We start from the raw sequence: 26,334 nt of genomic DNA, 5'->3' as shown, positions 1-26,334 counted from the left end.
GGGAAGATAGGTACAGTTGGAATTGGGGCCTCCATCTCCATGGAACTGGGCCAATGCGGAAGCTAACTGGTTAGAAGGACTACCTCGGTCCTCTGGGACCTTCACCCATTATACTGCTAGGCCCTGTAGCCCTAAGTGTTCCACCGGCTCACCTGCCCACTCCATGACCCATGCCCCTCATAGCCCTTTGCATTTTCCATGCTCGTTCACCCAGAATATACTATGTACAAAACCAATGAGCCATTTAACATTGAAAAGTATTTGCAAATCACAAAACTGTTATTGCGCTGAAGGAGCCATTTGACCCATCTGTGACAGCACTGGCCTGAAAGTAAGCATTAGGCCATTCTTGTGTCAACTGAGCTCTCAGACTTATGAATTAGTTGGATTTTGAACAGCTAACTGGAACAGGCAAAATCATGGTCAGGCTCAGGGAATCACATGGGACCCTGCGCATCAGAACCCGAGTACTGGGAAAATCGGTTCTGATTATGTCCATGGCGGAGGGTAAGCTAGTGTGAAAAGTTACTTATTATTGGCTGGAGTTTCATAAACATTCATAATAATTCACTTGCATGTAACTTAACTGAAAATCTCCAGCATCTCATTCAGCTTCTCAACATCTTCCCCCACCCGATTAAATGAAACATTCACAAATTTCCCCTGTCTTCAACAACCTGCCAATTGAATGCTGGTGGTTTAAACGTTGCTTACATGACTCACTGGGAGAGGTCTTTTGACTTGTAGGAAAGGTAGTCACAGGGAGCTGCATCATCTTTGGTTATTTTACTCCAAGTTCAAAGTTGATAACCTACCACTCTGAAGCAGTGGAGTCAGGGATAGGAAGCGAGCAAGCCTAAAATATTGTTTCCTAAAATTAAAGAAGCAGAGCAGATGGCAGGGAGGGGATGAGGAAGGTTTAATCTTTGAAGTAGAATTGCACAGAGGTCCCTAAGACAACAACACTTTAAATGTTGCCTTAGAAGAACAGTGTTGCACAATAAGAATCACACTGTACTCCTTTGTGCTCATGCACTAGAGAAATACCATGCCACACATGAAGCAGTGCAGGCATCCCAGCCATAGTAACAGCTGGGTGCACAATGACAGCCGGCTAGATTAATCAAATGCAGGCGATCAAAGGAAAGCTTAGATTGTTTTATTGGGAAGAGGTTGCAAAGTATTTACAATTGGAGACAATAGCAACAGCTTGTGTTTCCCCATAGTGAAGACTTCCAAAGTTCCAAAGTTCCAGAAAGGTATTGAAAGTACTGGATTATAAACAATTCTGATTTAAAGTGTCCATTTAGTTCAAAAATTAAAGAGAATTTAGCTCTCATTAGGACGCCATCAGCATCGTAGATTCAAACAACTCAATTCACTCAGCATATTAAGAAAATGGCTGAAGGAACATGATACTGCAAAAGCTATGACCCTGATAATACTGTGGTAAAGGGACTGAAGAACTCCTTCAAAACCTGCTGGACCTCCAGCGGCCAAGGTGTTCCAATACAGCTACAACACTGGCATCTACCTGACAATCAGAACTTCCCAAGTATGTCCCGTATGCAGAAGGAAAGATAAATCCAACTCAACAATTACTTCCCCATCAGACTACTGAGCTCATTACAGCCTTGGTTAAAACACAGACAAAACAACTGAACCTCAGAGGGGAGGTGACAGTGACTGTTCTTGACATCAATTATTATTCTGATAGAGGACGGTAAACAGCCAGAGGTCACAGCCCATATTGGTATGAATGACAAAGGCCGAAAGAAGGATGAGGTCCTGGAAAGGGCATTTAGTGGGTGAGATAGAAAGTTGAAAAGTAGGACTTCTTAGGTTGTAATCTCAGGGTTACTGCCTGTGCCATGTGCTAGTGAAGCCAGAAATAGGAAAATAATACAATTGTGTGTGTGGCTAAAGAACTGATGGAGAAGGGAGGGTTTCAGATATCTGGATTATTGGGATTAGATTAGTAGATTAGATTACTTACAGTGTGGAAACAGGCCCTTCGGCCCAACAAGTCCACACCGACCCGCCGAAGAGAACCCCACCCAGATCCATTCCCTTACATTTACCCCTTCACCTAACACTACGGGCAATTTAACATGTCCAATTCACCTAACCTGCACATCTTTGGATTGTGGGAGGAAACCAGAGCACCCGGAGGAAACCCACGCAGACACGGGAAGAATGTGCAAACTCCACACAGTCACCTGAGGTGGGAACTGAACCCGGGTCTCTGGCGGTGTGCCACCATGCCACCCACTATATGAATAGATGATTTTTTTCACTTGCATTTTACAGTGAGTAATACAGTAAAATACGGTGCAAAGGTTCAACTGTTAGCACAATCTGGTGCCATTCTGAATAATTTAAGAATAAAAATATATAATTGGAATTAAGTATATCTTTGTTCCACCTCCACCATGAGTCCTGAGCTGGCTCACCAAGAATATCAAAGGATGCAGCAAGCTATAAATCAGCTAGAAAATTGGGTGGAGAAATGACAAATAGAGTTCAATCCATTCAAGTATGAGATGAAGAATTTTGGGAGATCAAATGCAAAAGGAAGGTGTACTGTAAATGATCAGATTCTTAGGATCATTGATATAAAGAGAGATTTTGTGTCGATTGTTCCACAAAATTGGCAACACAAGTGGATAGGGTGGTAAAGGTCATGTACGGCATGCTTGCCTTCATCAACTGGGGCACTGCACATAAAGGTTGGCAAGTCATGTTGCAGCTGTGTAAAACTTTAGTTAGGCCACATTTGGAGTACTGTGTGCAGTTTTAGTCACCACACCATAGGAAGATTGTGGAGGCTTTAGAGAGGGTACAAAAGAAATTTACAGGATGTGGCCCAAAATGGATTGTATCAGTTATAAGAGAGGTTGTTGGACTTGCATTATTTTAAATACAGTATTGAGGGCTAATCTGATAGAAGTATATAAAATTATGAGAGGCATGGATAGGGTAGATAGTTGGAGTCTTTTTCTCAGGGTGAAATATCAAATAGGTTTAAGGGGTAAGTTTAAGGTGTGAGGGGAAAAGTTCAAAGGAGATGTGAGAGGCAAGGTTTTTACACGTAGGTGTCTGGGGAAGTGGTAGCAGCACATATAACAGCAATGTTTAAGATGCATTTCGACAGACATGTGAGCAGGCAGGGAAGGGAGGAATATGGACCATGTGCAGGCAGATTTAGAATGGCAACATGGTTGATGGACTTACAGGCCTGTCCCTGTTGCTGTACTGTAATGTGTACTGAGGGAGGTACTGACTGTATCGACCAGAATACACTTCCAATACTCGCAGCAGTATTCAACATTAAATGGATAACATCTGCTATATGCAAAGAATTACACTGGCAATCAATTTAGGATTGTCAGTCAGGCTCACTGTGTGTGATGCACCTGAGTGTAGTAAGCTACATATATTAATACACAGGGTTACCATGGAGGTCCTACCTCAGCCCTGACTGAGGCATGATGACCCTCAGGTTAACCACCACCAGTCATCTCTCTCTAAAATGAGAGAGAATTCCTATGATCCTCTGGAATTTGGCAACTTTACTTACTGTATTAATACAAGGACCCTGCTCTTTGAAGGCAGAACACACTTAAGTAGTAGTAAAATGGAACAGGTTAGGCCTATATCCATTGAAGCTCAGAAGAATGAGAGGAACCTTATTGAAACATATAATATCTCAAGGGGGCTGGATAGGATGGATATCCAGAGGATGTTCCCTCTTGTGGAGGAGATTAAAAGCAGAAGACAGAGTGTAACATTAACAGGTATCCCTTTATAAGTGAGACAAGGAGAATGTTATTGTCTCAAAGGCTCACATGAGGGTAGAGTCCTCTTCCCCTGAAGGTAGTAGAGGCTGGGTCTTTAAGTTTATTCAAGGCCGAGTTGGATAAATTTTGAAGTTAAAGGTTCCGTGATGCTAACAGGGAATTAGACACGGCACCACAACCAGAGCAGCCACGATATTAATGAATGGTACAGCAGGTTCAAAAGGACCAAGTAGCTTACTCCTTCTCCTAACTCCGAAGTTCTTATACTGTTTTTTGAGTCTACATGGATCCTGCAGAGAGGGAACGGTCAGAGGTCAAAGAAGGCTTTATGGCTTATTAGGCAGGAACATGCATGAAAGTTCATCCTCAGACTGAAAAGACCAAACTGGTGGGAATTGAAAGCAAAGCTGGTAGAGTCACCCAACTTGGGCTACACTGAGTGTTTCCGAAAAAGTAAAACCTCACCAATGAAAGTTAGTCCTAAGCTAACATGTTGCCAGGCTGGGAAAAGAAAAAACAGGATTAAACCCTTGAGAGCTAAGAAGCATTTTGGATTGATTCCGGAAGTACTAAATACCTACATAAAGGACAGTGCTAAGTTAACCTATCAAGTATGTTTTCAGATGAGCTAAGAATGAAGAGGTTGGGGGAGGGGAATTCCATTCTGTGTTTTAAATTACAAGTAGGCTTTTAAGATTATGTTTAGTTAATAAAACAAAGAACTGAAACAAAAACAGATATTGGGTGGCACAGTGGTTAGCACTGCTGCCTCACAGTGTTGCCACATGTAGGGAGTCTAATCTAATCTATTCATTTACCCATCCAGATGCCTTTTAAATGCTGTAATTGTATCAGCCTCCACCACTAAATAACTAAATTAAAAACCAGAAATTGCTGGAGAAAGCCAGCGGGTCTGGCAGCATCTGAGGAAAGAAAGCAGAGTTGACATTTTGTATCCAGAGACCCTTCCATCAGTTATTAGCTGTTGACTGTCTCTCAGATGATTTGATTAAACTTTGTTGCAAAGATACAGGATATACTTTTAACTTTTTGGTGAATACCTCCAGTTGTGTTATCCTTTATTAGTTGGTGACAACAATTTTCTACCATTGTTAGCTCAGAGAGGTTGTATGAAGCAAATCCTCAAGAGAGAAAGAAAGAGAATCTTCTCAGGAAAATTTGACAACCCCTCATTATGATTTGAGTGCATCAAATCGTCACCTGTAATTTAACACAATGAGTGATATACTAAAGTCCTCCTCTGAGATTATGTAAATTGTTCATGTGAGGTCTTAAGAATTAATTAATTTACCCAAACAAGTAGCACAAATTTAATTTCTTCTTGTCAGACATGTAAAGAATGATAGCTGATCTAATCACAGTGGTTAAAAAGAAAAAGGAATTTGATAGAGCCAGTGCACAGAAGCTATTTCCTCTGATGTATGAATTTAGAATCAGGAGGAACTATTTTGAAATTAAAATTAGGTCATTCATAAATTACATCTGGCAGCACCTTATCACATAAAGGACAGAATAAATTTGGAAAGGAACCCTCCCTTAAGGCTGTGAATGCTGGATCAAGTGGCATATTCAAAACAATCAACTTTTTTCAGGCAAAAATAGAGTGTGAAAAAAAATGCGAAAAAGTTGAGTCATAGCAACTTGATGGCAGAACAGACCAACAGGTCTACTTGCACTTTCATCACTGTAACTTGTTTTTAAGTATTTTTTGCAGATTGACACAGGAAAAAGACTGTCTTAGAAAATAATCGTTGTGAACATTTTTAAAAACAAGCTACCCACAGTGTAATGTTTACACTGCTGTTTGGTATTAAGATGGGAGAAAGACAGGAAACAGAGTTACAGACCTGTTGGCCTTATATCAGTGTAGGGAAAATGCTGGAAGCTAATCTAAAAGATGAGATTTACAAATTAGGAAATAGTGTTTGGTGAGCTTGTTGGAGATTTCTGAATATGCTACTAACAAAATTGATAAAGGAGATCGACTTGAAGTTATATACTTAGATTTTCAGAAAGTGTTTGATAAATTACCTCAGTAGGCTGGTTAGGAAAATTAAAGCAAGTGAGATAGCAGGTAATGGTAAGCATTAATGATTGGCTAACAGACAGAAAACAGTAGGAATAAATGGGCAATTTTTCATGCCAGCAAGCTACAGCTGGTAGGATACCAAAAGGATCAGTACTTAGGCATCTGGCATTCACAATATATGTTAATGAATTGGAGTGGAGACCAAAACTAATATTTCCAAATTTCTGGAGAAATAGATAAGCAGAGTATTTCTTAAATGGTGAAAGGTTGGAAAGTGAAGATGTACAAAGGGATTGAGGTAACCTTGTCAATAAGTCACTGAAGGCAAACATGCAGGCACAACAAACTTTTAGGAAGACTATTGGAATGTTAGCTTTTATGGAAAGAGGACTTAAGTACAAGGATAGCTGAGTCTTGCTTCAATTGTATAAGATCTTGGTTAAACTGCACCTGGAGTACTGTATACAGTTTTGGTCTCTTATCTCAGAAAACATAATACTGCCATAGCTGAAATTGTGTTGCTGGAAAAGCGCAGCAGGTCAGGCAGCATCCAGGGAACAGGAGAATCGACGTTTCGGGCATAAGCCCTTCTTCAGGAATGAGGAAAGCTTCGGACAAACTGGAATGTTTTTCACTGGAGCATTGGAGGCTGAGGGGTGACCTCAGAGGTTTATAAAATCATGAGGGCATGGGTAAGGTAAATAGCAAAGGTCTTATCTCTGGTGTAGAAGAGGCCAAAACAACAGAGCACATTTATAAGGTGAGAGGGAAAAGATTTTATTCAGACCAGAGGGGCAATTTTTTCACACAGTGGGCGGTTGGTACATGGAATGAAAGGTTTAGAGGGATAAGGGCCAAAGACAGGGAAGTGGGGCTAGTTTAGTTTAGATTAGATTAGATTAGATTAGATTAGATTCCCTACAGTGTGGAAACAGGCCCTGCGGCCCAACAGGTCCACACCAACCCTCCGAAGAGTAACTCACCCAAACCCCTTTTCCCTCTGACTAATGCACCTAATTTACAATTTAAGCATGGCCAATTCACCTAACCCGCACATCTTTGGATTGTGGGAGGAAACTGGAGCACCCGGAGAAAACCCGCGCAGACACAGGGAGAATGTGCAAACTCCACACAGACAGTCACCCGAGGTTGGAATCGAACCCGGGACCCTGGTGCTGTGAGGCAACAGTGCTATTGTGCCGCCCACAAATTAGATTGGGAAACTTGGGTCAGCATGGAAGGATTGGACTGAAGCTGCTGCTTCTGTGCTGTATGACTTTATGACTCTATGAACAGTTAGTCATTCTTGATCCATGCTATCTGTTATCCTGGTCTAAAAAGACAGGCAAATTGGAGAATTGTACAAACTATGACAAAACCTTTAACTTTCAAGATGGCACTGGGAATAGTAGGGCTTGAATACTAGCATGTTACCTTGGTGAAGCTCTTCAGTACATTCCTGTTACCTACAGTAATTATACTCCAGTTGTACAAGACCGTACCTGCCATCAGCTTCTTTTGCCTTTGCATACTGCAGGTGTATCTTGGGAGATGTTACATGAGGGAGAAGCTCTCCAACTTTTGCCCTGGGTTACAAAAAACAAAGAGAAATTTCTAAAGGGCTGTAACTGACTGTCACGTTTGTGATGAGAAACATAGGAAATAATACATAGTTGTGCAATACAATATGACAACAATCCATTTTTAAAATTCCACATTTTATGTACTAACCTGATATTGTGCGCTTTCGTCTTCTAAAAACAACCTATATAAATTAGAATTTCACAAGCCAGACTGTTGAATATTGAGCCTTTGTAGGTCAAAGTGGATTTCCTTAAACAAACTGTCTCCAAAAAACTGAAACATGTGGATTTACACATTGTGTAAGACCATTTTTACATTCATCCTCATGTGTGATGCCTGAAGGAATCTCCTCTATTTTCAAGCATTAGAAAATATTCTAGGCCAATGATTATTGCCTTAAACTACATTAGAATTATTTACAAATTATATATTTCCAGCAAATGCACACGGACAGAACTTCAATGCCATTACATCACCACTGCACACCCATATGAACCAGAACCAAAAGCAGAGTAGTGAGCCTGTTGTGTTGCCTTCTCCTCACTGTCCAGATTGTCTCACTGGTTGACTCTTCAAGCATGGCTTACCAATTCCCTCAAGAAGTACAGTTGCTCTGGGTCAACGGTTTTGTAATTTATTTCAAGGCATCATGCTGCTACATGAAATAAAAACTTAAGTGTGAAGCCAGGAGTCAAGTCCTGCAGTATCAATGACAGTGACATTACAGAAACAGTGAATGTATGGGGTGTAAGGGCACTATGGTGGCATCAAACACTGCCATTAAATAATGCACAGAAACCAAGTAAAAGGACAGCTAACTCATCATTGACTTAACTAAATCTTTCCCATCTCTTGGCACTCCCCATTGGACCAGACACTCGCCCAACCAACAGCCTGGCCCAAACTTACTCTACTCAAGCTAAGACCCGACTAATGCCCAGCCTAAACCTGCTGAACTTGACGTGCTCCCACTTGCTATAGCCTGCTGGAGCGGACATCTCTTCACATTGAGCCTGGCCCAACCTGACCCCAATCCCCAGCCCACTGTAAGCACTCATCTTCTTTCTTGGCATCTTACTCCTTCATCCACCCAACTCAAACCCCTTTACCTAGACACCTATCATCCTATCCCCTCACTTACCTTACATACCTATCCTTTTCTCAATAACTGTCAAAGTGTCCATAGGACCTTTAACTCCTGAAATACAGCAACAAGTGTTAGAATAAGGGCATGCCTTGGCCTGCAATGCTACTCCTGCACTGAGTGGATTTCTTCAAAAGATGCATTCCAGACAGGACAGACTCAGAATGTTGGTAAGAAAAATCTCCAACAGGTGAGTGGGTACTTTTAAAGATATTAACAGTCTAATCTGTTCCAATGGTAATCAGAGTACCTGGACCATTATGTTTTCATAGGTTTAAGAGGTACTAACAGCGCCATTGAAGCATTTCCTTTATAATCAGCTTCTTTAAAATACCAAAAGGATAGGAATTGTCACAATGTGAAAAGTTGTGATTGCTGTCAGTCTTGTTACTCGAACAAATCATCTAATTCTTTTTAATTTGGAACATAGAAACAGAATTACCCCACTATTCCTATATTCTTATTGAATAGGATCATGGGTGATCTGTGACTTCATTCCATATTCTTGCCTTTGTCCCATGTATTTCTAACAACCTGTTTTTTAAAATTAAATGATAAATGATCCAAAGTCAAATATTATGATAGAGTTCCAAACTTCTAATAATATTAACATGTAGAAATATTTCCTAATTTCACTCCTGCAAGGTTTGACTCTAATTTTATACTTTGTCCCCAAATTCTGGTCGCTCCCAACCAGTTGGTTCTCTCTACTTTTCTGTTCCTCTTACATCTTGAACCCTACATTAACCTACACACACCCAAAGAGAAATATGGACCATCATGCATTGGCATCAAGAGAACAGAACTGAAATCGGTCAAGCAATTTAATAGACAGGGTGTGTCATACTGCTTAATATCACCATAGACAAGTTGACAATAGGCTTTCAAAAGCAAACAGTGATCAACTCTATATCCAAATGTGGAGTAACCAGAAATTTAGAGCATAGATTAAACTCAAAGTGAACAAATCTGTAGTCGTCACCACCATTTTGCAAGTAACCGAGTCATAGATCATATACCACTGACATGATCACCTTTTATGGTGCTGCCTTTGCAGGACCATATGACATACAGTGAAGCCAATGTCACCAGCAATAAGGCCATTGTCTTGCCAGTTGCTTTGAGCAGATCATTTTGCCCAGAATGTGAGCTGTTATCTGCCCAAGACTGTATTGTATGGAGAGATGCTTGCTGGTAAAAGGAACAGGAAGGCGCAGCAAAACTCCTTTGAGATGTCCCTCTTTGTGACACGTGACCAGTGGGAAACACAGACTATTGATCACGATGCCTGCAGATGTTACATCGGCAGTGCTACTGCTTTAAGTGGTGTACCTTTGAGACTGAGTGAACAGCCAGCCTGATACAGAAAAGAAGAAAGATCTGAATGTTCCTAGCAGTGACTATATCCTCACTTGAATCTTCTGTGCAAGAATTTGCCAGTCATGGATAGGTGTAACTAGCTATCAGTGGATTTGCAACCAATACATACAACTTCTCGATCATGTTTGTCCATGAAGAACTGCCCTGAGAATATCATGAAAACTTTGATCATATCCAAGTTCCAGGGAATACAATTCTATTTCGTTTAACCTCTGCTCTTAATTTAACCCATTCAGTTTGATATCATTTTAGCAAATCAATATTATACTACTCCAAGGTGAATATATCCTACCAAAGGTGACGTTACCAGAACTGCTCATAGTACTCCAAGTATTATTAATGTATGTTTTCCAGCCCCATTGATATAGAAGACAGAATTCCTTTAGCCTTTTTGATTATTTTCCACAACAGTTCAGACATTTTTAGAATCTATGTATCTAGGTGCCTAAAATCTTATTGGACCTGCATGGTTTTAAAATTTCACATTTTAAACTTAAGTCCAAAGTGAATGATCCAATTTGCCTGTATTTAAATTCCATTTGCTGCAGCTTTGCCCATTCATTTAAATCTATGAATACCTCTTTATAAAGTACAGGTACAGTCCTTTCGGTCCACCAAGGCTGTGCTGACACAGGTTGCCTTTCTAAACTAAAAGCTTTTAGCTTCTACCTACTCTGTCTCCCTCTATTCCCCGCCTAGTCATATATCTGTTAAGATGCCTCTTAAATGCTACTATTGTATCTGCTTCTACCACCTCCTCTGACAGTACATTCCAAGCACTTACCACACTCCATGTAAAAAAAAAATTGCTGTCATCTCCTTTAAACGTTCCTCCTTTTACCTTGAACCTATGTTCCCTAGAAATTGACATTTCTACCTTGGGACAACGACTCCAACTACCCAGTCTATCCATGCCTCTCATAATTTTGCAAACTTTTTTTAGGTAGCCCCTCAGCCTTTGACGTTCAAGTGAAAATAAACCAAGTTTGTCTAATCTCTCCTTAGCTAATATCCCTAAACCAGGCAACATTCTGGTAAATATTTCCTGTACCCTCTGCAAAGTAGGATGGTCACTAGAACAGTACTCAATATTCCAACTGTGGCTCAACTAAAGGTCTATACAGCTACAGCGTGACTTGCCAATTGTAACACTCTATGCCTCGACCAATGAAGACAAGCATGCCATACTCATTGAGCACCTTATCCACTCACATTGCCACATTCACTGAACTGTTGACCTGTACACCTAGATTTCGATGGATGTTAATACCTCTAAGGGTACAGCCATTTACTGTATACTTCCCTCCTGCATTAGACCAGTACATCACCTTGCGTTTGTCAGGATTAAATTCCATCTGCCATATCTCTGCTCAACTCTTCAGTCGGTTTAAATGTTGTTGTATCCTTTCCACTATTGGCAGCTCCCCAATCTTCATGTAACTTTACAATTCCACAATTACAATGTGACTTATCTTTGTGCCATAATCAAATATGGATATTGGCTTTCTATTCTATCCTCAAACCTTTTAATAAATACTATATTTTCCTGGCTGTTATTAAAATCAACATGTGCTGTCATTAGCAAAGTTCCACAGTGTGTTGTAAGGAAGGTAGTGAAGGACTTTTTGTTGACTTGGACATCTATACAAACAATTACTCCCAAATACCAGTTGGTATTCCCCTTAGAGGTAGCAAGCACAAAATTGGGAGAGGTCATGCAGAACAAGACAAGCTGCCTGAAGAGAATGGTTGAGGGAGAGAAAGGCTCTCAGTAGGTGGTCACATGGATCTAAAAATTTTAGTGGGCAATTCTTCTGTCTAGAACTCAGCGAAGAATAATATGAGATGTCAAGATATTAATAAAGATATGTTTATTGAAACCTGCCAACTGGCACAGTGAGTCAACTGAATTGATCATGACTGTGCATGTGACCTTGGTGATGAACAGTTATGCACCTGGATCCTTTTAGGCTGGAGCTCAAGATATTTGCAACATCTTGCAGATTGTCAATCACAACCTTTCAATAAGGACCAATACAGCAGGATGGATATTGTAACTTTGCCTGGACTCCATGGCAGTTATCATTGCCTTGGATATCAACACCCCAAAATTTCAGCTCACGACTCCCACTTCAGGAATCCCTGTTCTCTGCTATTCTCAAACTTTCAGCGTGCAGTCAACTGATAGTTGTGCCTATGAAACTGAATCACCTTTTGCAACTATCTTTGCTGTATCATGCTCTTTGTTCACAGTCTGGGCACTTTTAGTGTTTTGTTAACTGGAAGAAAGAGATAAGGGTTGGGTTGTGGTGAGTGGAGAGGAGAGTAAAAAAAATCTTTTTACACCATCATCTACTTCTTAGTCACAAGAGGTTGCGAGAGGTTCCAGGAAAAGAAGGATGAGATGCAGCTATGTTTTTGGCCATTTATATTATGGCCAACACTATTTCTTCTTCGGGGGGGGCTATAACATATAAACACACCCATTCCCCTTTTGCAGACTCCTGCCGTTTGCAGTTGTGCATCAGTTTCTCCTTCTTCCAGTGAAGCGTGTCAATGAGCATTGTGCAAAATGGTTGACATGGTGACCATGGGTGAATAGTTGCTAATGTGTGCAAACTGTGAGATGTGGGTTTCAGGCTTGCAAGTATTAAGTGTAGGAGCAAGAGATGAAGCAGATGGATATTAAAGTTGTGCCTTAACTGAGAGAGATTATTGGAAGCTAAGTGATATGGCAAAGGTAGCTGAATTGTGCAGTGACTGATGACAGTGATGCCAATGATGAGGTGAGGCATTTGAAGATGTTTCAGTAACTTTAACAGTTTATGTGAAATCATTAGAAATCTTGCACTGGATCTATGTTTTAGTCATCAGCTTTTAAGCATGTGTCTGGAGGTCTTCTGCATCACTTGAACATCCCTTTAAACAAGACCTCCACTGAAGTGTTAAAAATAACCCTGATATCCATCTGTTCACAGGGTTAGCCATTATTCCTTCTTTGCTTCATCAAATTTACTTGTACAACAATTGCAGCACCTATTATTGTTTGAGTTCAAAGCTGCAGAGTCAATGAATATCTGGGAAAGAGTAAATGCCAACTAGCTCACACAATTGTAGCACCACAAATTAATGGAGTGCAGGCAACCAGTCTGAAACCGGTTACAGTGGAAGCTAAGTTGGTTATAACGCTTTTCAGAAATTAATCAAATTACAAAGAAAAGCAGGTACATCAGCAATGAAGCTGTTAGGAAAATAAAAGGTTGCATCCTATGTTTGCCAGTTATAGAGGCAGATCTCATGATACTTGTAAAAGAGTTGAATGCTATTCTTAATATTTGATTTTTAGCACTCAGCAGGTCTGGCATTATCTGTGGGAAGAAAGCAGAGTTTTCATTTCAAGTCCCGACTGATGAAAGGTCAGCAGACTAAAAACATTAACACTATTTTCTTTCCACAGATGCTGTCGGATCTGCTGAGTCTCTCCAGCAATTACTGTTTTCGTTTCTAAGTTCCAGCATCCGCAGTTGTTTTTACCATAAGTCAACAAGTTTGTATGATGCAAGAGTTATCCACTATAGATACAAACATATTACCAACAGCTCACAATGTATAATTCATTCCTCTTAAAAAGGATTTTGATATATTAGTAAATATTTTCTTACCAATTTTTACAACGGATGTAAACAGATGCTGCTTTGTCATAGTACTGTCCTTTTTCATATAATTGAGCAGCCTCAGAGAATTGCTGTGAGTAAAACATTAACAAAATGTAGAAAATGAATTATAACATAGACTTCATAGATTCTCAATTTAATTTATAATTCTATTTAACTTTGTTTCGTAACATTAAAAGGGAACTACTGTTCAGTAGAACTGGAAATTTCAGTTATATTTTACTTAAAAATAGCAGTTTCTTAAACAAAACTAACATTTTTAAAAATATTGCTATTCTTTAAGATTTCTTTGTGGTGTTCTGCATTCAAACAATTCACAGGGGAAAACACAATGGTGTGACAGATTACAAGAACAGCAACAACTTTAATGTCAAGGAGGACTGTGCCATGAGGAAACTACTTACAGGAGGTGTGCTCTCTCCAATAAAGCATATTGGAGAGAGCACACCTCCAATATGCTTTAAATCTCTGCAATAAATCTCTGCAATAAATCTCTGAAAAGATCAATCTCAATTGAATAACATGCTGCTTGGAAAGCCTGTGTCCTTTCAGAATATTTATGCCTCTGATTTAATAAATGAGTAGGATCCACATGTGATTGTGTTGTTCCAGTAACCACTAACATAAGTATACTACCTGACACAATAACATGCTTTGAAACCACATAAAGGGTGAGACTTTTAGTACTTTGCAGATGACCAGAATGCATATTGGGAAATCTTCCACTGATTTCAATGCTCAATTTCTGATAAAGATTCCTACCACTTGTAACAATGAATTGGGAGTGCTTGCTTTTAAAATGTACCCCTCAAATTATCTTGAAGTTGGTAGCACAACATGTTAGGAATTAAATAATAACCAGCTTTCTGTTCAAAAGGAATTCTGTTTAAAGGAAAATACCATTTCCAGAAGACAATAACCAAACCTGCATTTAAAAAAGCAGGTATATCATTGGAATAAACTTGGTGTTATCAGGTCATTATTATGTGTTGTTAACAATAAATTGCACTGTGGATGAAACACAATACAGGTGCTGAAGAAAAGTGTGCTCTTCCTGAAAATACTGAAAATCAGGAAGGCAAGAAATGTTATTGCCCAACAGATATTCTCCATTTGTAGATTTGATCTTAAGGATTTTTGTTGAAAAAAAGTGAAAATTAAATTAAAGAAAATAAGTTAATTGAAACTTAACTGACTGAATGTGACTTTGAACAGAAGGAAATGCTTCTTCAATTTTCTAACTTCTTCCTACTCTACTAAAGAACATTTAAAATCAAAGAGATGAAATGATAACAAAATGAAAAAGTATGTTCTAGTAGTCATTACAAAGACATTACTGCAGGATGACACAGATTGGAGATATTGATAGATATGTGACATTTAGAAAGGACAGGAAGTTAAGAAATTGTGGAGGAATGGTGTTAATAATTAATTGTGATATTATCACAATAAAAAGGGATGACCTAAGTTCAGGAAACCAGGATGCAGAAGTGGTTTGGGTCGAAGTGAGAAATGATAAAGGCAAGAAGTCAATCGTGCGAATGAAATACAGACCTCCTAATAGTAACCACATGGCAGGATGGAGTATAAAGGAAGAAATAATCATAGCTTGTTAAAATGCATGGTGATGAGAGATTTTAATCCACATATAGGCTGGAAAAAAAATCATATGGACAAAGATAGCCTAGATGAGAAACTGATAGAATGTTTGAGATCATTGCTTTCAACAGGCTACACTAGATCTGGTATCGTGCAATGAGATCTCAAAGACCTCAATGGAAGGTGCCCCCAGATAGAACTGATCATAATATGATTAACTTTTATACTCAATAGAAGGGTCAAACAGTACTTTTTTTACTCTTAAAAATGACAAGTATGAACAAATTTTGAAGATGTAGCCCTGTTGGACTACATCCCAGGGTTTAAAAGTAAGATAATTGATGCATTGGTTTTGATTTTCAAAAATTTCCCTAGATTCTGGAAGTTTCCATTAGATTGCAAAATAAGAAATTTACTTCCTTTATTCAAAAAGGGAGATCGAAAACAGGAAACCACCAACCAGTTAGTTTCACATCGACCAGAGAAAATGTTAGAAGATATTATTAAATATATCATAGCACGGCATTTTGAAAACTTCATGATAGTTAAGAGGAGGAAACATGCTTTTGTGTAGTTGCTTGAGGAAGTAACATCTGCTGTGGGTAAGTGGAACTGTGAATGTACCGTACTTAGATTTCCAGAACGCATTTGATAAGGTGCAGCCACATCAAAGGTTATTGCAGAAAATAAAAGCATTCGGATGGTAATCTACTGGCAGGTTTAGAGGACTGGCTAGCTAACAGGAATCAGAGTAGCGACAAATATGTCTTTTTACGGTTGGCAAGCTTTCAACAGGGCTGACTGCTCAAGCCTCAGTTTTAAATAAATGACTTGGATCACTGTGCTTCAGTTATATAAGGCACTGGCACGACTACATCTGGAGTACTGCAGACAATACTGGTCTCCTTATTTAATGAAGGATGTGCTGGAAGCACAGAGAAGATTTACTCAGCTACTACAAGGAATAGGCATATTGTCTCATGAGGACAAGCTGGACCTGAATCCACTGGGAATTTAGAAAGTAAGAGGAAACTTGATTGAACAAACAAGATGCTGAGGGGTCTTGACAGGATGAGCATTTTGATAAGCAAGGGGACGAACAATTATAGGGAATTCAGAGCAATCAGATCAGCCAAGATCTTACTGAATGGCAGAACATTACTGCTCCACTCATCTTTGTGAGGAGTAAGAGAGGCTCCAATATGGTTACGTTTTCCACAGTTTGTCTTAATCATTCTAATATGTTCCTGCTATTTGAAGTTGCTTATATCCTTTAGTTCTACTAATCCATTGATTAAGCAGGCATCATCTTATACCTTCATACTCTCTAGAATAACACCACAGTCTTTCTTCAGAACTCTACTGGTGTGTCTAATTGCCTGGTTGACACCACGTCGAATATCACCCATCCGTATTGACATCCTTGCAATTCCAGCTAAGCACGCATCATCATGTTCAAGATACTATGAAGAAAAGAAAATTACAGCAAACAAATTAGGGCATGGAAACCTATTTCGATAGGCACATAATGAATAAGAAATGTGTTGATATGCAAAACAATAATCCTTTGCATCTGGGAGACTGACACAGAGAATTTGAGTCAGGAAATAGCAAAGAAAGAAAGGGCGAGGTAAGAAGACGACAAATAACACAATGAAGATGGGCACAATCGGAATACTAACAAATTATTATTGTATCTACTGCAATTTCCCTGGTTGAGAAATGTTTAAGTCACACAGTGGAAGGCTAAGCTGCGAGAAGGTTGTCTTTTGTTTCCTCTGCCCTGGGGATGGGACATGTTGTGCATAAGGCCAACTCTGGAGATTCTATTGGGGAGGAAGGGAGAAATGACAAAGGGAGAGAGAAACAGACAGAGAAGCCAAGTGGTGTTGCAGATAATCTCCTGTGATACTGATACTATCATTTTTAAATAATATTTTTACACAAACCAGATACACCGCTTAGACCCACTGTGGCACTTCCAGGAACTCCATCACATAAACTGGCAAAAGAACTTCGATAAAAACTGAAACATCTTATCAATGGATTTAAACACTCCACACAATAATCACAGGAATTCCTAGATGCAACGGCACTGTTCATTTCAATTGACAGAACTCTAAACAGAGAGACAATAGCCAGCCTTCTGGACAAACAGAACAGACAACATGACAGGGAACCTATCAACAAGGACTGCATCCTCAAACTACTAGACCTGTGCTTGACGACACACTTCGCATTCAACAACCAAATATATGAACAGGCCAATGGGGCACCTATGGGCTCACCCATCTCCAGGCTCATAGCAGAAGCCGTGATGCAAAGACTGGAACAAACCACCCTCTCACAAATCCAACCCAAACTCTGGATCAGATACGTGGATGACACTTTTGCAGTATATTAAGAGAACATAAATCTGAGAACACACACCGGATTATCAACATCATGTTCACAGGTATCAGATTTAGAAGACAGGAGGAAACTGACAATTAACTCCCATTCCTAGATGTGATGGTGGGAAGAACACAGAATTGTGAATGCACCACAAGGTGTGCACCACATAGACCAGACCCTGAACTACAACCGCAACTACTCAAATACATACAAGAGAAGCTGCATTGGGACTCTGTTCAAAAAGGGCTACAACACACCGACTTGGGAAAAGAAGAACATCTCTGCAGAGTCTTCGCCAAGAATGGATATCCCGCAACTTCATCCACAGGTGCCTAACAACCAAACAACGCGATGAGGACATGGATGAACGAACACACTAACCATTCTACCTTACGTAAAAAATGTCTTAGAAGTGACAGCCAGACTTCTCTGACCACTAGCATTCATAATAGTCATAAACCAGTGTTTATTATCCGGCCCTAGTTGCCTTTAAGATGGTAGTGAGCTACCTTCTTGAACCACTGCAGCCCATCTGTTGGGCTTGCCATTACGGAAGGAATTCCTGGATTTGGACCCAGTGACAGTGAAGAAATAGCAATATATTTCCAAGTCAGGATAGTGAGTGGCTTGGAGGGGAACTTGAAGGTGGTGGTGTTCCCTTATATACGCTGCTCTTGTCCTTCTAAATGGAAGTGGTCGTGAGTTTGGAAGGTGCTGTCTGAGGATCTTTGGTGAATTTCTGCAGTGCATCTTGTTGATAGTACACATTGCTGCAACTCAGTGTCAATGGAGGGGGTGGATGCAGTGTCAATCAAGCAGGCTCTTTGTCCTGGTTGGTGTCAAGCTTCTTGAGTGTTGTTGGAGCTGTACTCATCCAGGCGAGTGGGGAGTATTCCATCACACTCCTGACAAGGAGTGTACATGGTGAACAGGCTTTCAGGAGTCAGGTGAGTTACTTGCTGCAGTACTCAGTCTCTGCTCTCTTGTAGACACTGCGTGTACGTGGTAAGTCCAGTTGAGTTTCTGATCAATCGCCCAGGATGTTGATAGTGGGGGATTCAGTGATAGTAACACCATTAATTGTTAAGGGGCGGTGGTTAGATTGTCTCTTATTGGTGATGGTCATAGCCTGGCATTTGTGTTGGACTTGCCACTTGTCAGCCCAAGCCTGGACAGTGGCCAGATCTTGATGCTTTTGAACATAGATTGCTTCAGTGTCTGAGGAATTACAAATGGTGCTGAACATTGTGCAATCATTGGCAAATATTCCCACTTCTGACTTTATGATGGAGGGAAGGTCATTAACGAAGCAATTGAAAATGGATGGGCCTAGGATACTACTCTGAGGAACTCCTGCAGAGTTATCCTGGAGTTGAGCTGACTGATCTCTAATAATCACAACCATCTTTCTATGTGCCAGGTATGACTCAAACCACCAGAGAGTTTGCCCTGATACCCACTGATTCCAATTTTGCTACATCTCCTTGATTCCACACTTGGTCAAATGCAGCCTTGATATCAAGGACAGTCTCAATCTCTCACCTCATCTCTGGAATTCAGCTTTTTTCTCCATGTTTGAAGCAAGGCTGTAATGAGGTCAGAAGCTGAGTGGATCAAGCGGAACCCAAATTTAGGCATCACTAGCAGGTTATTGCTGAACAGGTGCTGTTTGATAACACTACTGATGACACCTTCCAATACTTGACTCATGATCGACAGTAGACTGATGGGGCGGTAACTGGCCGGGTTAGATTAGTCCTCCTTTTTATGTACAGAACATACTTGGGCAATTTTCCACATCGTCGGGTAGATGCCAGTGTTGAAACTGTACTGGAACAGCTTGACTAGGGGAGCAGCAAGTTTGGAGTACAAATCTTCAGTTCTATTGCTGGAATATTGTCAGGGGCCTTAGCCTTTGCAGTATCCAGTACCTCCAACCATTTCTTGATATCACATGGACTGAATTGAATTGTCTGAAGACTGGCATCTGTAATGCTGGAGACCACTGGAGGAGGCAGAGATGGATCATCCACTTGCAACTTCTGGCTGAAGATTGTTGCAAAACCTTCAGTCTTATTGTTTGCACTGATATGTTGGGCTCTTTAATTTTTGGAGACTCCTCCTCCAGTGAGTTAGTTAACCATCCACCACCATTTACGACTGGATTTGACAGGACTGCAGAGATTAGGTCTGATCCTTTGGCTCTGGAATCACTTAGCTCTGTTGATCACTTATGCAAGTAGTCATGTTTGGTAGCTTCACTAGATTGACACCTCATCTTCAGGTATAACTGGTGCTGCTCCTGCAGTTGCCATTGAACCAGGATTGATCCCCTGGCTTGATTATACTGGTTGAATGGGGGTGATGCCAGGCCAGGAGATTACAGATTATCCTGGAGTACAACTCTGCAGGTGTTGATGGCTCGCAGTATCTCATGGATGCCCAGTTTTGAGTTGCTAGATCTGTTCGAAGTCTGTCCCATTTAGCATGATGATGGTGCTACACAACACGATGTAAAGTATTCTCAATGTGAATGTGCTACTTTGTCTCCACAAGGACTGTGCAGTGGTCACTCTTACCAAATACAGTCATAGATGCATCTGCAGCTGGCAGATTGATAAGGATGAGGTCAAGTATGTTTTTCCCTTTTGATGGTTCCCTCACAACGTGCCGCAGATCCAGTCTAGATCCTTTAGGACCCGACCAGTAGTACTGAAGCCATGAGACACGGGGTCCTTGAGGACTCCCAGAGCAACTCCCTATTGACTGTAGACCACTGTGCTGCCACTTCTGCTTAAGTCTGTCCTGCTGGTGAGAGAGGACATATCCAGGGATGGTGACTGTGGTATGATTCTATGAATAGTCTGTGAGACAGCTTTCCCAATTTTGGCACTAGCCTCAAGATGTTAGTGAGGAGGACTTTGCAGGATCATCAGGGTTGCCTTTTTTCCCCGGTGCCTATGTTGATGCCAGGTGATTCATCTGGTTTAATTTCTTTGAGACTTTGTGGCGATTGGTACAACTGAATGGCTTGCTAGGCCATTTCAGAGGGCAACAGTAGGCAGATCAGGTGATGATGACACATTTCCTTTCCTGAAAGACATTAGTGAAGCAGATGGGTTTTTCCAACTATTGACATTGATTTCATGGTCATCAATAGATTCTTAATTCCAGATTGTTTTTTAATTGAATTCAAATTCTAACATCTGCTGTAGTGGGATTTGAACCTGGGTCCCCAGACCATTATGTGGGTCTCTGGATTACTGGTCTAGCGATAATACCACTAGGCCATCACCTTCTCCTGAGAAATGAGAAAGGAGTAATTTGCAATCTAGTTGTGAGGCCACTTGTGGATGAACAACCATAAAATGATAGAAGTCCTCATCAAGGTGAAGAGTGACACAGTTAATTCTGAGCCTAGGCCTCTCAGTAGAGGAAACTGTGATGGCTTGAGGTGTGAGCTGGCTATGACAGATTAAGGAACATTGCCTAAAAGGGATGGTGGTGGAAAGACAAAAGCAAACATTAAAAGAGTACATAGGTAAACAGCAACAATTGTTCATTCCTGACTGCTGCAAAGGTAAATGAGAAAGGTGGCCAATCCACAGCTTATAAGGGAAATTTGATAATATTAGACCCAAAGAAGAAGCATACAAATTGGCTAGGAAAAAACAGAATCATGGAATGGGAACAGTTTAGAATTCAGCACAGGAGGACAAGGGATTAATTAAGAAATGGAAAACAGTGCATGAGAGTAAGCTTGGAAACATTAAAAATGGACTATAAACATTTGTATAGGTATGTTCAGACTCAAAACTTGGTGAAGACAAATGAAGCTGCCTGACATTCAAAAATGGGAATTTATAATGGGGAACAAAGACATTGCTGAATAAATAAATACACATTGTGTTCTGTGCTCATAAAGGAGAACACAAATTATATTCCAGAAATGTTGCAGAATACAGTTTAGAGACAGGAAAGAACTAAGTGAAATCGGTGCTAGCAGGGAAATGGCATTGGAGAAATTGGTGAGATTGAAGGCCGATGAAATCTTCAGTATCTGATAATCTACATCCCAGAGTACTTAAGTGGCCCTCATGAGAGGGGATGCATTGGTGGTCGCTTTCTGGTCATCTTCCAAGATTCTATAGGCTCTGAAACAGTTTCTGCAGATTGGAGGGTGGCTAATGTGATCCCTCTATTTAAAAAGGGAGTTAGTAGGAAAACAGTGAATTATACAACAGTCGGCCCAATGTGGTAGTGGGGCAAGTGCTAGAGTACATTATAAAAAATTTAATAGCAGAGCACTTAGAAAACAGTGGCAAGATTGGACAGAGCATGGATTTAAAAAAGGGAAATCATGCTTGATTAACCTACTGGAATTCTTCAAGGATGTAACTAATACAATTTTTGAGAGGAGATCAGTGGATGTGGTTTATTTGGACTTTCAGAAGGCTTTTGACAATATCCCAGATAAGAAATTAGAGTATAAAATTAATGTGCATGGGACTGGGGGTAGGATATTGCCACAGATGGAAAACCAGTTGGTAGACAGGAAACAATCAGTAGGAATAAATAGGTCTTTTTCCAAATGGCAGGCAGTGTCTAGTGGGGTACTGCAGAGATCAATGCTAGGACATTGTTATTTACAATATGTAGTAAAGATTTAGATGGGAAAACTAAACGTAATACCTCAAAATGTGCAGATGACACAAAGCTGGGTGGGAAGGAGAGATGTGAGGAGGATGCAGAGATGCTTAATCATGATTTGGACAGGCTGAGTGAGGGGCAAGTGCATGGCAGATACAGATTGTGAATAAATGTGAAGTTATCCACTTTGGTAACAAAAACAGGAAGTTAGTTCATTATCTGAATGGCTATAAATTAAGAGAGAGGAATGTGCAACAAGACCAGGGTATCCTTGTACACTTGTCACAGAAGGTAAGCACCAAGGTACTGCAGGTGGTCAAGGTGGTAAAGACTGCATGCAGTTTTGGTCTCATTATCAGAGGAAGGATAGTCTTGCTATAGAAAAAGTGCAGGGAAGTTTTATCAGACCGATTCCTGGGATGGCAGAACTGACATATAAGGAGAGCTTGAATCGGTTAGGTTTATATTTGCCGAGTCAGAAGAATGAGGGGGATCTGGTAGAAGCTGATAAAATCCAAACAGAACTAGACAGGGTAGATTCATGAAAGATGTTCTTGAGCCAAGGGTCAAAGCCCAAAAGGTATGGGGTATACCTTTTGGGACTGAGATGAGGAGAAATATTTTCACCAAGAGAGTGGTGAGCCTGTAGACTTTGTTTCCACAGAAAGCAGTTGAGGTCAACATATTGTATGATTTCAGAAAAGAGTTGGATATCTCACTTGGGACTAAATGGATAAGAGGATATGGGGGAAAAGCATAACGAATAGAGGAGCAAACTTGAATGTTTGAATGGTCTACTCCTGTTCCTATTTTCTATGTTTCTACGTAATGGATGCACGCCAGCCAATTTACACAGAGCAAGGCCTCACAAACAGTAATGAATAACGATAAATAAAGCTGAAGAATAAATATTGCTTCGGATACTGGGGAGAATTTCCCAACCTCCAAAATAGGTAAAAGTAATCCCACATGTAAATGAGGCCTGTGGAGTGGGATTTGAATTCACTTCAGTTTACAGGGGATTGGGCAACCCAGTGAGGTAACGCCTGACACACACAACTAAATAGCAATGCCCAATCAGGACCATTTTGCATTAGTTAGAAAATCTGGTATAATTTGATTAATTTGTTGATTTAGTGTGATCTTAGGTTTAAAATTGTCTGAGATTATTTCTGGAGTAAAATAATGTTAGGTGTGTAAAGTGCATTATTGCAGTCATTTATGTTTTGTTTGTCCGTTAACTGAGACAAATTAATCTAGAGGATCTTGCCTTATTGTCTCCAGTCATGCCTTTCTCATAATGTGCCAATGCATTCACATAGTCTCCCCTAGAAAACAAATATTGGTCAATGTGACAAATAGAACAATATATAAATTTCTACCATTAATATGTCCATTTTGAAATAACTTCACTTGCATATAATGTAATTCATGAATATTCAGGTGAGATCATGCGCTTATTAAAAACATTGTATTTAAACAAAAATAAACAACTGATTTTTATATCTAATGTATACTGACAAAACCTAGGTGCATGCATGCAAAAAGGTTTCAGTGATAAAAATTGATAAGATGTAAACAAGTAAACTGTGTACTTGAAAAATTAGTCCTTAATTGGAAATTATCAAAGACAATGAATGCATTTCGTAAATTCTGTTTAAAATACGGAGGATAAACAAACATATCGAAATAGGCAAGGGAAAGATAAAATAAATTGCTAACATAAATATCGCAGTAAGAGAGGATTAATAAGATTTTTCTGTACGTTACACTAATAAATCTACAAGACATAGATGGATGATAATTCAAAGTAGCTTTTTACTGAAAGAGATTCAAACGATCCAGTAATTCAATGAAAAACAGAAATAAATCAAAATAATGAGCAATTTCCATCAAATTACTCACTAAAGGTACGCTGTACAGTAGTTTGCATATTACATATGGAGCTTACTGATTATATTTCAAATTTTAAAAAATCCCTTTTGTACACACGTGAACTCTAGTTGAATAGCATATTCTTTGGAGATAAATGCAATCTGATCAGGAGCCAGTCGTTTAGCTAATTGCAGAGCACTGTCCCAATGCTGTAGATCCCTCCGCATCTACAAGATAATAATAGTACATCTCACAAGAAATAAACTCATACATCAGAAAGAGCAATAAATATTTTAGAATGAGATAATACATGATCAGAGTTCTTCCAAGACAATTTCTATCAGATTACATGATTAATATATTTTCCAATTTTATTTATACGCCTTTTTAAAAAAATCTTTACAGGTTTAAAAGATTCAATGATCATCATTCTGGCAATTACTATGTTGTGTTATGAGAAGAACGATCTCGAGTGAAATAAAACTCCACTGAACCCTGTCCATTTGTAAATACGAACATGCAAACAAATCAGGACCAGTAGTAGGCCACTGAGTCAGATCATGGCTGATCTGATTGTAAACTCAAATCCAAATTCCTGCCTACTCCTGATAATTTGTCAATGCCTTATTTAATAAAATGATCTTCCTTAAAATATACAAGAATATTGAAAATGTCTTCCTGAAAAGATGGTGGAAGCATCGACTTGAAACTCTCGAAGATAGAAATTCGTCTAAGCTCAGTTTTACATGGTGACCCCTAGTTCTAGATTCTCCCATAAGCTTGATTGGTACTTTGCCAATAAAATATGTTGAGGCATTTTGTGTATTTGTATGAAGGCTTCCTTTTTAAAAGTACAGTATAGACCTAAAAGCAAATGTATCACTTTTTAAGCTACACTGTTTAAACAACTTTGTTCTCATGATAGCGGATATTAAGAAAGATATCCCGTCTGCTACAAATTAAAACAAATTTTCTAAAGAGCAGAAAGAATAACAGTTACATCAAATGAAGGAGTTACCGCTCCTTTGAAAGTGCAAACATCCTAAGCTGAAAGATCAAAGGATTTTTATTAAATCGTATTCAACTTCTTACCTCTAGTGCAGCAATCGGGCAGCTGGAGGCCAGATAGAGATCCTGTGCCAAATTGAAATCATTCATAAACATAGCAAGATGTCCAGCTAATAGGCTGTGGTCTTCTATTCCCTGAAATATTAATGACAGTGCACTGAATAGTACTGTTTTGTAGATGATGGAGCATTGTTAAAATAAAGAGTGTAATAATGTATTCTACTGTTTTATTTAAAAAAAAACACAGGTGCTTCCATAACTTCTGTTAGCCTGCAAGGAATTATCAAAGGTTTGATGGTATTCCACTGGTAAGCAGGCTGAGAAGAGACCTTGTAGTATATTTTTGCTGCATTACTGATTTGTGGGTAAATGGCTACAATTCCCACACCCTGATTTCTCCTTACTGATTAATTTCAATAACAGACTTTTCACTCTATGTCTTGATAGTATTCAAAATTGCTAATGATCTACTCATCAGGCTGACCTGTGATACTTGAGTATCAGGCATGGGAATATTGGATAACTGATTGCTTAATTAAGGTAAGATTGTAGTTATGAGGCAGATATGTTTGCAATAAGACAAAATGATTAGAATGGCACATTGGAAGTCTCATTCATTGGTGCTTTCTTGTTCACTTACAAAAGAGTCTTTTGGAGTTTCACAGAAACATAATGCTATCATTACATTCACTACGAATTATACAATTAATCTTATAAAAATACCTTTCTCTAACTGTACATTGGTACTTACGCAGTCTGGTGAGTATCATATATGGAATCATATTACAAATGAGTCTTTAATTGCATTAATTACAGGCTACAATTTTGAAGATTGTAGTCACTTTAGTAATTTGCACCCAATTTTGAAATCAAACATTCTATTTTAATATATTAGAATTTTTAAAATTTAAAATGTATTACAGTAACTGCTTGTGTAAAGTTGCCACAATGCATCTACAGCATTCTGCAAATGGTTTTCTGCTTTACATTCTTTTCAAGGTGGAAATATGACGAGGAATGACGAGGAAAGGAACCACCAAAGTCTGGATTTTCATTTGAGGTGATCATGATTTGGAGATGCCAGTGTTGGACTGGGGTGTAGAAAGTTAAAAATCA

General features: G+C 39.5%; 1 protein-coding gene and 1 long non-coding RNA gene across 6 annotated transcripts in view; one reads left to right on the top strand and one right to left on the bottom strand.

Moving 5' to 3' along the window:
- Positions 1–26,334, bottom strand: part of wdr19 (WD repeat domain 19) — a 170,347-nt gene that overhangs the window by 49,610 nt on the left and 94,403 nt on the right. For all 5 annotated transcript variants that reach the window (XR_006312065.2, XM_087987304.1, XM_043692836.2 and 2 more), the window contains 6 exons: positions 25,243–25,353; positions 24,268–24,377; positions 23,546–23,603; positions 16,548–16,694; positions 13,621–13,703; positions 7,353–7,436 (listed from right to left, as the gene is read on the bottom strand). Coding sequence is in view for 4 of the 5 variants with exons in the window: in XM_087987304.1 (XP_087843430.1) it covers positions 7,353–7,436; positions 13,621–13,703; positions 16,548–16,694; positions 23,546–23,603; positions 24,268–24,377; positions 25,243–25,353 (593 nt within the window). In the remaining variant the exon portion in view is untranslated. The remainder of the gene's footprint in view (positions 1–7,352; positions 7,437–13,620; positions 13,704–16,547; positions 16,695–23,545; positions 23,604–24,267; positions 24,378–25,242; positions 25,354–26,334) is intronic.
- LOC148152132 (uncharacterized) overlaps positions 15,716–26,334 on the top strand; it is a 46,760-nt gene continuing 36,141 nt past the window's right edge. Inside the window, exons 1-2 of the long non-coding RNA XR_015757224.1 lie at positions 15,716–15,833; positions 26,218–26,278. This is a non-coding gene — a long non-coding RNA (uncharacterized LOC148152132). The remainder of the gene's footprint in view (positions 15,834–26,217; positions 26,279–26,334) is intronic.

Source organism: Chiloscyllium plagiosum, unplaced genomic scaffold, assembly GCF_037043375.1.
Source record: "Chiloscyllium plagiosum isolate Xiang-an unplaced genomic scaffold, Cpla_swu_hap1 HiC_scaffold_1, whole genome shotgun sequence".
NCBI lineage: Eukaryota > Metazoa > Chordata > Chondrichthyes > Orectolobiformes > Hemiscylliidae > Chiloscyllium > Chiloscyllium plagiosum.
The sequence above is the reverse complement of the archived record's forward strand: the minus strand, read 5'-3'. Positions and strand labels throughout refer to the sequence as shown.